General features: G+C 48.6%; 1 protein-coding gene across 1 annotated transcript in view; it reads left to right on the plus strand.

The window, feature by feature from the left end:
* Nucleotides 1-572: 572 nt before the first annotated feature.
* Nucleotides 573-16,314, plus strand: part of IMPA2 (inositol monophosphatase 2) — a 183,730-nt gene continuing 167,988 nt past the window's right edge. The window contains exon 1 of the mRNA XM_078650515.1: nucleotides 573-963. Within this exon, the coding sequence (XP_078506641.1) occupies nucleotides 862-963 (102 nt within the window). The 5' untranslated portion in view covers nucleotides 573-861. The remainder of the gene's footprint in view (nucleotides 964-16,314) is intronic.

The following is a 16,314-nucleotide window of genomic DNA, read 5'->3' on the forward strand; positions in this document are numbered from 1 at the left end:
AACAATTTTAGGGCTGGAAAGTGAATTAGCAAAAAAAGATTTGCATCACTTTTGAGGCGCAAACACGGTATTAAATCTTAGTAAATAGACACCAAGGTGTCTTAAACTTGGTAGAGTTGGAGAAGGGAAACTACGTTTTAAATATTGTTCGGAGACAAATGCTGGTTTTAGTGTCTATTGAATTACTCCTTACTGCATGAACTAAACATTAACCTCAAGAAAGAAATGTTGCGATTTTAATTTTGGCAGGTAATGCACAATTTGACCATTAATTGACAAAGACGCCTAAAAATTATAAAGTAAAAATCCTAGCGACTGGTTGGTAAATTAGTGCTTCGTTCCCCTATTTACGCCAGCATTTATAACGATTCTGTAAATACGAACGAGAAAGGTCCAAATTTAAAATGACAACAAATGAGAACAGGTAGCGGTAGACCGAGGCAGTGAAGGGTGGGCGGATCCTGGGAGTGAGATTGAGGGTCAGAGAGGGGAAGTCAGCAATACTGCCACGGCGAGGGCGGTAGAGGCAGTGAAAGGTCTAGATGGCGCCATACATTGTGAATAAGTGAAACGGGAAATGAGGGGCAGCAAGGAAGACGGAGGTAATGCGGGAGAGCCGGTGAGACCGAGACCCTCTCACAATAGCTTATCCTCACACGGGCCTCGTGAGAGCAGATAATCCGCAGGAGCATCAAGAGGCGGTTCTTCTGGCGGCTGCAGCATCGAGGAGAGACCAGCCCGCCACCCCCTCGAAGTAGACCGTATCTCAGCGTCAGCTGGTGCCCCCACCGGCCGGGGGAGGCGCCCAGTATCCTGGGAGAGGAGATTCGCCCCAATTCCTGCCTCCACCGGAGAGGAGAAATGAGGCCTCAGCAGCAGGAGGCGGCTGGGCCCGGCGATGCCGAGGACCCCTGGAAGGAGTGCATGGACACCGCCGTGCAGCTGGCACTGCGGGCCGGCGAGGTGAGCACAGAAGCAAGCGGCCATGAGGTGGAGGTGGGGTGAAAGGCTCCGGTGGATATAAGGGTCAAGATGGAAGGTACGGGTCCTCTCGAGGGAGCTTCGGGCTAGCGACGATCAGGGCTCTCGGAGTTAGGGCAGGGGGCGTGTGGGCGAGGGTAAGGGGGCGTGTGGGCGGTCAGCAACGCTCTCGGCTTTGTAAACCACTGAACGGTGGAGGGATGTCATAAAAGAACCCCTCCATCCATGGTAATGAGTGAACTACTTGCAGAGATCTGGGGGTGGGTTCCCACACCATAAACAGATTTAGAGTGCGACACTGTAACCATCCCCAAATCTTCGGCTGGGTGATTCAAACCCAGATCGAGACAATGTGACACCCCCCTCTTCATTGACAAATAAGCCCAGTCTTGCCAGAATCAATATACGGAGTGCACACGATGGATGATATATGGAAAACGTTTTGGCAGATTGCCAATTTGGGCTGGGCTTCTATCCGGTTGCAAGTCCAGCATTTTCGTTTCTAACGAGGTGCACTGTTTCACTCTGCAGCCCTTTTTAGGTCGAGCCTGGCCAGCGCATGCGCTGCTGCGAGGCAAGCAGTAGAGTATGGCTTTGAAGCTCCGCCCATATTTTTTTTAATTGGCTTGTGTCATTGTCCTTCTTAAACGCTGGCTTCCATTCATCATTAGGCTTGTTAGTCCCTCCTTGGTACCGCCTTGTTTGCATTTGTAACCTCCCATAAGGACTGGACTTTTTTCTTGTTTCCTTACATGGTCTGCTTAATAAGTCAGTGAGCACTACATCGCAGCAGGATGTACTCTTTGAGTAATGTATTTATTTTTGTTAGCAAGCCAAGCGCTGCTTGGATTACATCACTCAATCAAACAATTTATAAAGCTCGCTGCTCACCCGCTAGGGTCTCAAGGCGCTGGGGGGGGTTCCGTTACTGCTCGTACAGCCAGGTCTTGAGTTGCTTCCTGAAGGAGAGATGGTCCTGGGTCAGCCGTAGGTGTATGGGGAGGGAGTTCCATGTCTTGGCTGCCAGGTAGGAGAAGGATCTTCCTCCGGCGGTGGCTCTGCGAATGCGAGGTACGGTGGCGAGGGCGAGGCTGGTCGAACGCAGCTGGCGGGTGGGCGTGTAGAAAGTGAGGTGGTTGTTGAGGTACTTGGGGCCCAGGTCGTGGAGAGCCTTGTGAGCGTGGGTGAGGAGTCTGAACGTGATCCTCTTGCTGACGGGGAGCCAGTGCAGGTCTCTCAGGTGGGCGGAGATGTGGTTGTGGCGGGGGATGTCCAGGACGAGTCGTGCGGAGGCGTTCTGTATGCGCTGGAGTCTTTTCTGTAGTTTGGCTGTGGTTCCCGCGCAGAGGGTGTTCCCGTAGTCCAGTCGGCTGGTGACGAGTGCCTGGGTGACCGTCTTCCTGGTTTCGGTGGGGATCCAACGAAAGATCTTTCGGAGCATTCGCAGGGTGTTGAAACAGGATGACGAGACGGCGTTGACTTGTTTGGCCATCGAGAGGGAGGAGTCCAGGATGAAGCCCAGGTTTCGTGCGTGGTCCGTTGGTTTGGGGGTGGTGCCCAGGGCAGGGGGCCACCAGGAGTCGTCCCAGACGGAGGGGGATGATCCCAGAATGAGGACTTCCGTCTTGTCTGAGTTCAGTTTCAGGCGGCTGTTCATCATCCACTCGGCGACGTCATTCATTCCTTCGTGTAGGCTGGCTCTGGCGGTGGTGGGGTCGTTGGTGAGGGAGAGGATCAGCTGGGTGTCGTCGGCGTAGGAAATGATGTTTAGGTTGTGTTGGCGTGCGATGGCCGCGAGCGGGCTCATGTAGACGTTGAAGAGGGTGGGGCTGAGCGAGGATCCTTGCGGTACGCCGCAGGCGACTTCGGTACATCACGGTGTATGTGGATTCTTTTTCTATTTGATCTACGACATCGCAGCACGCTGCACGCTTTTAGTGATGCATTTATTTATGTTAACAAACCAAGCGCTGCTCACTTGGATTACATCACAATGTAGATTGTTTTTTAAGTTTGTCACAGCTGTTCTTGCGCCACTGCATCATCTGCCTGCCGTCCCCTTTGAAACATACAGAGGCAAAAATAAAAGCAGGCTTTTGCTTTACTAAACTTTTAATACTCAACATGGTCTGCATTTGAGTTTTGGAACAAAAGGGGGTGGTGATGGACGGAGCATCCGAACCAATCAAACACTCACACCCAGTCAAAAGATCTGGGTTTAATCCATCACCGTTCTTTAGCCCACTCTGCCACCCCAGTTCAGACATGGCTATATGCAAATCAGTCTGACCCTGTGCCTCATGGGAACAGTCCAGCCCGAACTGCCAAGCCATGCCTTCCCTGGACCGGAAACAAGCTTCAGAGGACCGGTTTCTGGCATTACAGCCGTCTTCAGCCCGGCTTGCTTGAATCCAGTGGCAAAGTGAGCAAGGGACTCACGTCTGAGCGTACCCTGCCACACTTATGGCGGCCAAAAGCGGTACAAAAGGGGGTGGTGATGGACGGAGCATCCGAACCAATCAAACACTCGTTTCGTTTCGTTTGTTTATTTATTTCGAAGGTTAAAAACCATCATGAAAATACATCACAATAAAAAAAAACATGATCATAAACTTTCTCGACGACATCTCATTAAAGAAAGGAAAGGGGCATCACATTTAAACAGGAGAGTTATTGATACTAAAAGGGCCAGAGTGCAAATGACATACAAAGAGTCCAAATCACATAATAGATAGCTCCGTTGCCTACCAATTTCAACAGCCCATAGTGTTTCTCAGTTTAAAAGCAACTTTAAGAAAGCTTATAATGGCACATAAGGTTCGCATTTCGGTGGCTCTTTGCAGAAACAGTAAGGCAGATTTGGCATGGATGATTTTGGAGTCTTTTAAAATCCCTACTAAAAATCTTTGACGGGGTGTTTTAAAATAAGGACACAATAATACAAAATGAAGGGTGTCCTGCGGAGACCTATTGTCGCAGCCGCAGGCACCCTTCTGCTCAATTGTTGGAGTAAACCCTGATGGGTGAGCTAAATTGTGGTGCAACAAATTGAGCCTAAAACGAGTCAATAAAAACCTCTCGTGCTGACTATGCAATAAAAAGAGGTAAGGTTCCATGCCAACTTGGTTTGAGACTAGTGAATGCGCCACTACCGAGGATTTAATAGAGTCAAACTCCCTCCTCCTGCCCCTAAATTTGTCCAGCAATTGCCCTTGTACCGAGTGACTGGTGTATATGTCCACCAAGGATGGGTCCAGAAATAATCTTTGTTCATCTATTTCCCCCAGGGTATCTTTAATGTATTTCAGCCAGGGGATTTGGAGGGATTTTTCTTTCGTCAAGCAATCCTGGATGATCTGTTTTGATAGTTCCGCGTGAGGATTTAGCCAAATTTTGATCCAGGCCAATATGGGTCTCAGTCTAATCAAGTCCGCTATATATGTTATTCCCAGCTCATTGTGTGTTACTGCAGCGGAAGTGCTCAGCGGGAGTTTTAACAGTTTTTTTAAAAATTTCTCTTCCTCGCTTTGAATTAGTTGAGCATCTCTGAAACCCCAGACTTCAGATCCGTAAATAGTCTTTGAGATGCTGACTGATCTATACAGGGTCAGCACCTGCTCTGGGGACCACCTTCCCATTCGACGAGCAAAGTTTAATATGGCTCCATTAGCTGAGACAAGTCTCCTCGCCCTTTCCTCTACCAGCGGGGCGAACTTTAGCTTCTCGTCGAATAAGAGACCCAGATATGGGAATGTTTTAACGCTGTCCAGGACATGATCCCCCAGTTTAAATACAAATTTCTTCTGGGGTTTCTTCCCCACTATCATAATGAAGGATTTTGTCATATTTACAGATAGGTCCAATTTTCTCATAAAATCTGCAAAACCCTTAATTAGGCGCTGCAAGCCGACCGCCGTCCGGGCCAAGAGGACGGCGTCGTCGGCGTACAAAAGTACTGGCAGATGACGTGAGCCCACCTTTGGACAATCGGTTCCCAGTGCTAAAAGATCACTCTCCAGGCCGTTTATATAGAGGGAAAACAAAAAAGGTGCCAGGATACACCCCTGCCTGACCCCGCCCGAGCACAGGAAGGGATCGGTACTCACCCCCCCCGCACTGTAGCGGACCTTGGCAGTGGTGTTCCAGTGGAGTTCCCTCAAGATGTTGATGAGGTCCGGATCAATCCCCAGATTAAACATGATCGACCATAGTTTGACTCTGTTAACATTATCAAATGCAGCTGCTAAGTCCATGAACCCCATGTACATGGTACCTTCAGACGCTTTGGTGTACTTAGCAGTAAGCAGGTACAGGTTGAGGCACTGGTCGGTGGTTGATCTCCCAGCTCTGAACCCATACTGGGTGTCCACCAGGATATTATGTGTGTCAGTCCAATCCTGTAGACGATTGAGAAGTGCCCTCCCCAGTACCTTAGCAGAGACGTCGATGAGCGAGATTGGTCTATAACACTGCGGGCTGTCCCTACAGCCTTTCTTGTAGATCGGGACAATCACCGCAGTGGACCATGATCTCGGCAGGCCCGTTTTGATGGCAGCATTCAATACTCTCATTACCACTGGGGCCCAAAGATCCGTATTGCTAAGAAAAAGATCCGGCGGGGTTCCATCTGGGCCCGGGGCTTTATTTCGTGTTAGCCCTAAAATTGCCTTAAGAGTTTCATCCAGAGATAATTCGAGTTTTTCTGCCCTTGGCCCCCTCCAGATTCCGTCACCAATGTCTACATCCTGCTGGTTATACAGGGATTTGAAATGGGCGATCCATTGTTCCGGCAAAATGTTTGAGCTGATGACTGGGGAGGTTGAGTCGTGGAAACATGGTTTATTTATAATTTTCCAGAACTGGGTGTAGTCCTTGTTTTCACCGGCCTCCCTTAAGTCTGCCCAAATTTCCTTTTGGAGAGTGCTTTTTCTAGTCTTAACCTGGGTTTTGTAGTTTTGTCTACAGCGAGTAATTTCATTTTTGTCCCTTGGTGTCATTTTCAGGCTCTGTTTTAAGTCTCTTAACGCTTTAGAACAATTAGTATCAAACCATCTGGGCGTGGATTGCAGGTTTACGGGCTTCTTGGTTGTCAGGAGTTTCTCTATAATTTTAGTTAAGAGTTCAAATGCCTCTACTACTCCTCTGCCCTCTATTGTGACATCTAGACAGGCCTCTATGTGGTCTTTCCCTTCACTGGCTAATTTAACATAAAAATCTTGGGGGTTAATCACTGACCACCTCAGGCGTCTCCCTTGATCTATTGGTTTGATTTCCACTTGTTGGATCACCCCTGATGCATTTTTGATGAGATCTTTCCCTTTAATTTCTACTATAATAGGGTTGTGGTCACTAAAGGGACTCCACTCTGTCCTGGTATTTATGATCCTTTCCCTAGCCCAGGCAGATATCATGACGTAATCTATTATAGAGCCCCCTCCTTTACCCTTAAAGGTTGGTATTGGGCATTCACCAGCCTTATAAGCGGCTAGATCCATAACCATAGTAAGGGCAAAGTTTTCTAGTAACTTCATCAATAATGTACCCTCTTTAGTATGTGAGAAGTGGGGGCCCTTTTCTAAAGGGCAACCTGACCAGTCGGGAGTTAGGGGGGATAATTTGGGGCATAAGTGGCAATTAAAATCCCCCATCAACAAAACAGTTGGTTCACTCCCCGTCATCCTTTGATCTAGTTCCTCAATTAGACCGCTTTCCAGTTGCTCTAAGATTGGGTAGTTTCCCTCCACTGGTCCGGAATTATAAAAATTCACGAACAGTAGACACTCCCCCTGATGAGTAAGTCTAACTGCTTGTATATTATCTGAGGAGCAGTCGTTATATGACCAAGAACCCTTCAGGTCTAAGTCTACATATAGAGCCAGGCCTCCCTTTGCTCTTCCCGAGTTGGTACCCTGTGCCGGTTTAAAGAAACATTTATAGCCTTCCAGTTGGCATGGGCCCGAGTCTCTAGCCCATGTTTCCTGGAGCGCTATAACATGAAAACATTTGGTAAATTCTAGCCATTCCTTGTTTTTTAATTTGGCTTCCAGCCCTGCGACATTCCACGATAGGATAGTCAGGCCCTCCCACTTTCCTTTGCCTATTGCCACAAGGGTTTCAGTAGCTCTCTCCACCCCATCTGATGGTATTTTTAGTTTGGCTGTTTTTTCCTTTTCCCTCTGAGGCTGGGGTGAGTCTAGTCCCCTAGTTAGTATACTCTCCTCGCTCCCCCCTATGGTCCCTACTTGTGGGCCGAGATAGCTACTAATGGCCGGGCTTCCAATAAAGTTCTTAGGGGTGGGTGGAGTGACATTGAGTCAATCTATGTCCTCTAGAGATTGAAATGGGGCATATCTATTCCTCCATTGGGGGTAATCACGGTGGGAGTAGGGCTGTTCGAGGTGGCTTACTAGTCTAGGTCTGCGTGGGCGCTGTGATCTAACCAGCGACCATCCACCCTCGTCCTCCACACGATTGTTATTTCGTGTCCTTGGGTAGAAATATCCAAGTGGGAGAGCACGAATTGTGCTGGTTTGATTCCTGTTGGAGTTCTTCAGGATGTACTCTACCAGACTGGTGTCCGTGAAGTTTGCGACTATACAGTCTCCTCTAATATCTTTCTCTCTCCCCCCCACCCAATTTACCCTTCTTACACTTAGAATCTCTCCTCTTTTCCCACTATTCAAGGGTCTGTGGGTGTTCAACCATTTAGAGATTTTTGAGAGCAATTGTGGGTGTGTTTCTCTCTCGTTAGGCCTATTTTCAGGTACCCCTGCGAAGATTATTACGAAGGGGGTCGCCTCAGGGGGTAAATCTAAGTGAGGTGCCTGAGGATTAATGTTGTTAAAAGAATCTAGGTCTGTATCACAGCTATTGTAATTCCCATCTCTCTGTGGGCGCTCATCTTGTCTCCATTGCATTAGTGGTTGTATGGGAGGTTTCTCCCTCTGAATGTTATTCGCACCCTGTTGTTGTCTCCCTTTAGAGTTATCATTTGTACCCCCTTTGGGGTTTTGGGCAGAGTTGGGGACCTCATGGATCTGAGCTATAGCCTGTTGATCATGGCTAACACAGTTGTTATTCTGAGCCCTCTGTGCGTTTGCCTTATTATTTGTGATTTCCTCCGTTGATTGTGAGTGATCCGCAGAGGTTTTTGCAAGTACGTTTTCTAATGCCTTGGTTTGTTTGGAAAACTCACACATTATTTTGTCTACCTTGCTTATAATGGGTTTTAGTTGTGCCGCAATAAAGGATTCTAACTGTGTTTTAATATCCATTACTACTTGCTCAATCCACCCTGGGGGAGTAATGTCCACTCGTGGGTTATTTTCTGATGAGTTATACTCTTGAGGGCTTATTGGGGAATTAATTCTTGTTGGTGCTTTCCTCTGCCTCTGCTGGCCCTTATTCCTCCCTCCTCGCTTCCTTCCTTTCCGGGGGGGCGTGTCTATAAGTTCCGGGGATTGTGGCCCTGTGGTTTGGGCACAAGGGACCTCCACTGTGTCGTAGTTTGTTTGAGACATGCTGCCCTGGGTGTTTAAGCTATCAATCAATAATGTGTCTCTGGGGGGTGTTTGAGTGATGGCAATGAGATTAGGTGAGGAGGATAAGCTCCGTTCCATTCGTTCAATTTCCCCTGTGACTTTTTTTAGCATTAGATCGATAGCTGTGGGTTTATTCCCCTTTACGTGGGCTGCCTCCTTTATTTCCCCCTTTGTTGGCTTAGGGGTAGTTCTCTTGGGAGGCTTAATCCCGGTCGAGCGTGTGTTGGGGTGAGTTGGCATCATTCCCCTGTGATCTCCTTCCTTCTCGTCAAAACTTTGTATGGCGTTGGTTTCTACCAATCCTCCAGCAAGCAGTCGTAGGGATTTAAAGAGTAAGTATCACGGGCTCCACTGACCTGTGCAAATGCCTATGTGTGGTATCAAGTATGTGCGGACCAAAGGGAGTGGCCCGTCCCGTCCCTCGCCGTCCCCGGACGGCCTTAGACGGCCCGCCCTCTGCCCGGGCTCCGCGCGCGTCCCGCGACGCGGGAGGTGCTCCTGGTGTTTATGCACCTCCGGGCGGAAGCTGCACGGGTCAGGAGGCGGCGTCCCGGTCCCGGTAGTGCTGGGACGCTGGGAAGTGTAGTCCTGGTGCAGCGCTCCTCCCCACTCGGCAGCCGTGAACCTTCGGCGGCAGGGGAGAGCGTCAACAAACCGGAGCCTCCTCTGCTGGCAGGTACGCTGTTCAAAAGTGCCCCCAAGCTGTGCCAATGACCCCCGCTCCACCGGAGGTGCTCCTGGTGTTTATGCACCTCCGGGCGGAAGCTGCACGGGTCAGGAGGCGGCGTCCCGGTCCCGGTAGTGCTGGGACGCTGGGAAGTGTAGTCCTGGTGCAGCGCTCCTCCCCACTCGGCAGCCGTGAACCTTCGGCGGCAGGGGAGAGCGTCAACAAACCGGAGCCTCCTCTGCTGGCAGGTACGCTGTTCAAAAGTGCCCCCAAGCTGTGCCAATGACCCCCGCTCCACCGGAGGTGCTCCTGGTGTTTATGCACCTCCGGGCGGAAGCTGCACGGGTCAGGAGGCGGCGTCCCGGTCCCGGTAGTGCTGGGACGCTGGGAAGTGTAGTCCTGGTGCAGCGCTCCTCCCCACTCGGCAGCCGTGAACCTTCGGCGGCAGGGGAGAGCGTCAACAAACCGGAGCCTCCTCTGCTGGCAGGTACGCTGTTCAAAAGTGCCCCCAAGCTGTGCCAATGACCCCCGCTCCACCGGAGGTGCTCCTGGTGTTTATGCACCTCCGGGCGGAAGCTGCACGGGTCAGGAGGCGGCGTCCCGGTCCCGGTAGTGCTGGGACGCTGGGAAGTGTAGTCCTGGTGCAGCGCTCCTCCCCACTCGGCAGCCGTGAACCTTCGGCGGCAGGGGAGAGCGTCAACAAACCGGAGCCTCCTCTGCTGGCAGGTACGCTGTTCAAAAGTGCCCCCAAGCTGTGCCAATGACCCCCCAATCAAACACTCACACCCAGTCAAAAGATCTGGGTTTAATCCATCACCGTTCTTTAGCCCACTCTGCCACCCCAGTTCAGACATGGCTATATGCAAATCAGTCTGACCCTGTGCCTCATGGGAACAGTCCAGCCCGTACTGCCAAGCCATGCCTTCCCTGGACCGGAAACAAGCTTCCGAGGACCGGTTTCTAGCATTATTGATTTTTGGAAGGCACAGAGAGCTAAGGTGGATACTCGAACAACGTTCCCAAGTTCCAAAGTCCCCAGCTTTGCATGTTATGCCACATCATCGCTCCAAATGAATCAGCTTTGTTTAGGAGGGGTTATCTCCATTTCCCTCATCCCCCCCCCCCATTAACCTCTACCTCTCTTTTTATTCCCTGAGCACCAGCCAGCACAGGACAAGCACATTTACTTAAAACATACAGAGCCTCGCATCCAGAGTCTATCTTCTGGGGCCCCTCCCTTTCAGCGCTCACAACATCCCCACACCATACATAGCTTATCTCCCTAATCGAGCCATAAATCTTCTTAGGCTGGCCGTTTGCTTTGCTCTCATATCCTCTCTTCCATTCTCCGTGTGTTACAAATGCTTGTTATTTAAAATGCAGAGCAAGTATTTGGTTTTCATTTACCCGGGAGGATTCCTACAGCCCTTTTCATTTAAACAGACCATCTTAAATTACCTTTTAAACTTCACTCCTTCCTTTCCCCCATTTGCCCCATCACCCTTCGACTGGCCCCAGCCAATGAAAACAAGCATTTACAATGCAATAGGTCTCACATTTGCACCATTGGCATTGTAAATAACAATATCTTTTATTTACGTATTGGTTTTGAAAACATAAATAACAGGCATTGTCATTTACAAAGCCAATAGCTTAAACTCTTGCAAATACAAGACCTATTGCATTGTAAATGCTTGTTTTTTATTGTCTCTGTGATTCTCTCAAGGGTGAGTGAAGCTGTATTTTGCCTAGCAGTTTTTAGGTTGAGCCTGGGCAGCACATGCACTGCTCTGTGAGGCATGCTGTATTGGAGTCTGTAATAGAAGCCCTGCCCACTCCCCGCCCATATTTGTCATTGGCTTGTATCATTGTCCTTCGTAAATGCTGACTTCTTATTTGTTATTATGCTTGTTAGTCCCTCCTTAGTATCGCATTGTCTTCATTTGTAACCTTCCATGAGGACTGGCCCTTTTACTTCGGTTGTTACACAGTACGTCTTTTTTGGTCTATAAGCAATATTTTCTTTAAATATTTTCTTATACTGCAGGCACGACATGCTTTCCTGCAGCATTCAGGGCGACATGCGTGCTTTCACTTTCTAAGCAGCCCTGGACTATGGCGGACGGTTCTTTGAATAGGTCCTGCATTTACAAGAGTTTGAGCTATTAGCATTGTAAAAGGCAATGCCTTTTATTTATGTGTTAATTATCAAAACAGATAAATAAAAGACATTGTCATTTACAATGCCAATAGTTTAAACTCTCGCAAATGCTAGACCTATTGCATTGCAAATGCTTGTTTAGGTCGAGCCTGGGCACACATTCTCTGTTGTGCGAGGCTTGCTGTACTCAGGTAGGGACTTGAAGCTCTTCCCACATTTTTTATTGGATTGTGTCATTGTCTACTGTAAACTGTGGCTGTTCGTTAGTCAAAAGGTTTAGTAGTCCCTCCTTAGTACCGCCTTGTCTCATTTTGTAACCTTCCATGGCAACACCCCCTGTTACGTGTGTTGTTACTTGCAACCTATAAGCACTATTTTCTTTAATGAGTTTCGCCTACTGTTGGCAACACATGCTGTCCTGCAACATTCAGCGCGCCATGCCTGCTTTCACTTTCCGAGCAGCCCAGGACAATGGCAGACGCTTCTTTGACACGCATTTACAAGTTTGAGCTACTGCCATTGTAAATGGCAATGCCTTTTATTCATGTGTTAATTAGCAAAAGAAATAATTAAAATGCAATAACATTTCATTGCTAATAGCTTAAACTCTTGTAAATGCGAGACCTATTGCATTGCAAATGCTTGTACAGCACAGACGCTGGCATTTGCAATGCAGTAGGTCTCGCATTTGCAAGAGTTCAAGCTAAACAACACATAAATAAAAGGCATTGTCATTTACAATGCCAATAGCTCAAACTCCCGTAAATGTGAGACCTATTACATTACAAATGCTTGTCCACAGAGGGCGTCGTCTTCTTCCTTTGCCCCAGATATTTGCAAGGGAGGCGCAGTGTAACAAAAGCCATGTGTGCAGCTTTAACTGGTGATGCTGTCCTTGGGTCGCCTTGTTTCCAGTCATTTCCTGAGCTTTCAATTACTAAATACATTGTTTTCTTGTAATTGGTTCATTTCAATTAAACAGATTGGATTAAACACACCTTAAAGTGGTGCTTTGGGAAAAGAAAGCACCGGACTATAAAAGGGAAATGAAGTCAAGTAGTGTTTTGTAGCATCAGTGCTGGTGTTGGACAAACAATACTTTGGAGACCAATAAATAGGGGATCATGGTGCGGCAAAGGAAAGTGGGTGGAGTAACAAGGGGGCGGAGTTTGAAAAGCAGAGTCTTACAGTCAACGTATGCAGTAATTAACCCCTTCGCAGCTAGCTCCCCTATGCTAAGCCGTTTTTTTGGCTATTTATGGTAGTTCGCGCTTAGGCGCATGTAACTTTTTGTCCACATAAGACATCCATTCCAAACTTGCGTCCTTTTCTTCCAACATTCTTAGGATTCTAAAGGTACCCAGGGTTTGTGGATTGTCCCGAGAAATTAGCCAACATACAGCTAAATTTGTTTTTTGGGGGGGAAAAGTACTGCAAAAGAAAGCATCTGTTTTTCCCCTACAAATGGTATAAACAAAGGGTTTGTGGTGCTAAAATCACAGTCTTCCCACCTTTCAGAAACAGGCTGACTTTTGTCAGAACACAGAAAGTTTCTACACAGTTTTGGCATTTTACTGGGACATAGCCTATTTTTCCTATTTTTTGTGCTTTCAACCACCTTCTAGTTAATAATAGAAATGGGTGTAAAATTAATAATTGATCCCAAAAAGCTATACATTTCTGAAAACTAAACAAATTCTGAATTCAGCAAGGGGTCATTTGTGTAGATCCTTTGCGGTTTTCCTATAGAAACTAACAGTTGAAATAAAAAAAAATATTGAAATTGATTTGAAAGAACAGCCATTTGTGGCAACACTTTTCACCTGTAACTTATTCTAAGTGTGGCAGATGTTTGAAAGCAATACACCATTATGTTTGCTGGACCCCTTTAGTTGCGGGGATATATAGGACTTTTAGGTTCACCAAGAACCTGAGGCACCCAGAGCCAATAACTAAGCTGCAACTTGCAATGATTTTTCATTGTGTACCGGGTATATAGCAATTCAATTTGTAAAATGTAAAGAGGGTTACACAAGGACACCTTCGATTTTGGTAGGCACGGGGACAAAAATAGTTGTGCCGCTCTGTTGGTGTAGTTTGGCACATTACCCGTACCTTTACTTCGAAGGTCACATGGTTCTTGACCAATTGGAGCAATCTGCCTAAAAGAGGCACAAAAGCACAAGTAAACACAGTTCGTATATACAGCGTGACATACATCCAGGAAACTAAAGCACTCACAGCGGTCATACGGGCAGCCATACAATCGGTACTTAGTTATACCAGCAACATAACAATCCATAATGAATCGCACGCGGCCTCTGATGGTTAATCTGGGCGCCTATACCGCACTTAAAAATGAAACCATTTTAACAAATCTAGAACCCTATTATTTCACCCCAACCACCACGTCCACCACCACCACCCCGTCCACCACCATGTCCACCACCATGACCACTACCACGTCCACCACCACCACCACCACGTCCACCACCACCCCGTCCACCACAACCACCACCACCATGTCTACCACTACAATGTCCACCACCACCACGTCCACTACCACCACCACCATCACCTCCACCATCACCTCCACCATCACGTCCACCATCACGTCCACCACCACGTTCACCACTACGTCCACCACTAACACGTACACCATATCCACCACCACCATGTCCACCACCACTTCTACCACCATGTCCACCACCACCATGTCCACCACCACCACATCCAGCACGACAACGTCCACCACCACGTCCACCATTACCTTGTCCACCACCACGTCCACCATCACTATTTCCACCACGTCCACCACCACCGTGTCCACCACCACCACCGTGTCCACCACCACCACCGTGTCCACCACCACCACCGTGTCCACCACCACCACGTCCTCCACCACCACGTCCTCCATCACCACCACGTCCTCCATCACCACCACGTCCTCCATCACCACCACGTCCTCCATCACCACCACGTCCTCCATCACCACCACGTCCTCCACCACCACCACGTCCTCCACCACCACCACGTGCACCACCATGTCCACTACCACCACCACGTCCACCACCACCACGTCCACCAACACCATGTCCTCCACCGCGTCCACCACCACGTCCACCCCCACATCCACCACGTCCACCACCACCACATCCACCACCACCATGTCCACCCCCACGTCACCACCACCACGTCACCACCACCACGTCCATCACCACCACATCCACCACCACCCCATCCACCATCATGCCCACCACCACCACGTCCTCCATCACGTCCTCATCACGTCCACCATCACCACATCCACCACCACGTCCACCACCATGCCCACCACATTCACCAGCACGTCCACGACCACCACCACGTCCACCACCACCATGTCCACCAACACCACCACCACCACATCCACATCCACCATGTCCACCACCACCATGTTGTCGTGATTTCAAATAGGTTACCACTAACCTGTTCAGCTGGGTACAGCGGGAGCGATGAATGTGGCTAGTTCTCCCTATCCTCTAATGGTGTCACAACCTGTGAGAATATAGCTAAACTCTACCAAGCGTGACAACACCAGGGAAGGGGAAAAAAGGGGACAAAGGAAACAATAAAGTCGCAGCAGCCAAATAATCTGATAGGTGCCTTTAAATACGTGTATGAAGAAGGAACCTCAATGGTATCAGACTGGATTTCCTGGAGAAGGAGAAAGAGAAAGGGGAAATCACACACACATACAGAACCATTTAACAAGATCAATATACTATGTGTGTACAATCACTTACAACATTATGCTGCCACGTGCTCTCCATGGAAAACAGAAAAAAGAGAAAAATATATCATAAAAGAAAATAGCTCTATTCCTTCCAACAGCAGCACTTGCGTTGTCCTGAAGTATGTGCCACTCATTAATTCATAGAGCATAAATTATCACAAAAATCCTCTGTCTGGCATCAATCCTGAATAATTGTAGACCATAGGGAATACTTCACACGTTAGCACCACTGCAGTTCTGTGCCAGTGTTTATCAAGTACATCGAATTATGCCAGTATAATATGTCTGTTCTCCTGTATACGGTTTGTATTATTTTCATACAGCTGACTCCGGAGAAACTGATACTTTTACAAAGTCCAAACAAGGATTGCACGTGTCATAGGGTTTTAACTCCACCCTTCACAACAACTCACAATCCTTTGCTTGAGAGGTGTGGCGCCGCGGCCAGGGCGACTGACGCTGGAATCTGGGGATCACGGTTCGATCCCCGGCTCCGGCGGCAGGTTAGCCCAGCACCATGTGACTCTGGGCAATAGCTCGCTTAATCTTCCCGACGGCCCCCAGCGCCTAGAGACCCTTACGGGTGATTGTGCGCTTTACAAATGTGGACTTTACTTGAGCCTTCAACAGTCTTTGAGCATATCCATAGTTCAGAGCAGCCGCTCTATTTCAGGTTCAATAACAGGGTCGCGCCACAGGCGCCTTACCTCCTCGTGGAAGGAAACAATTCTTCAGCTTATTCTAATGTACCAAGCTGCGCTCCTTCCCAATCCCAGCGCGTTCAGTGCGCGATCGGGGAAAGCGCTTCACAAACCTCCACGATATTAAACAAACTCTCCTGACGGGCTGGCAACAGGAAAACAGTAGAAAAACGGGTAGAAATCACCGCGACGGCTTCACTGGAATTGCGGTGCTTCCTGCTGAAACTGACTCCATGGTTCAGGTGACAAGCACCGGATCAAGAAACAGGAAGAGTACAAAAAGGAAAGTGTGGAAAGAGAGGAAGGACATCGCCCCTAAGCATTCTGGGCCATGTAGTTCAACTGACTTCACAGCCATTCCACACATCCATTCACGAGTGAAATGTGACAGAACCCCCTCTCCATGACCGACGTCCCGGCGGTCCACCAGGCTTCCCAGGGAAACGAGTGTGGAAACGCCGCAAAAGGGCAGGACACCGCAAATTAGT

The sequence above is a fragment of the Lissotriton helveticus genome, chromosome 7, assembly GCF_964261635.1.
Source record: "Lissotriton helveticus chromosome 7, aLisHel1.1, whole genome shotgun sequence".
NCBI lineage: Eukaryota > Metazoa > Chordata > Amphibia > Caudata > Salamandridae > Lissotriton > Lissotriton helveticus.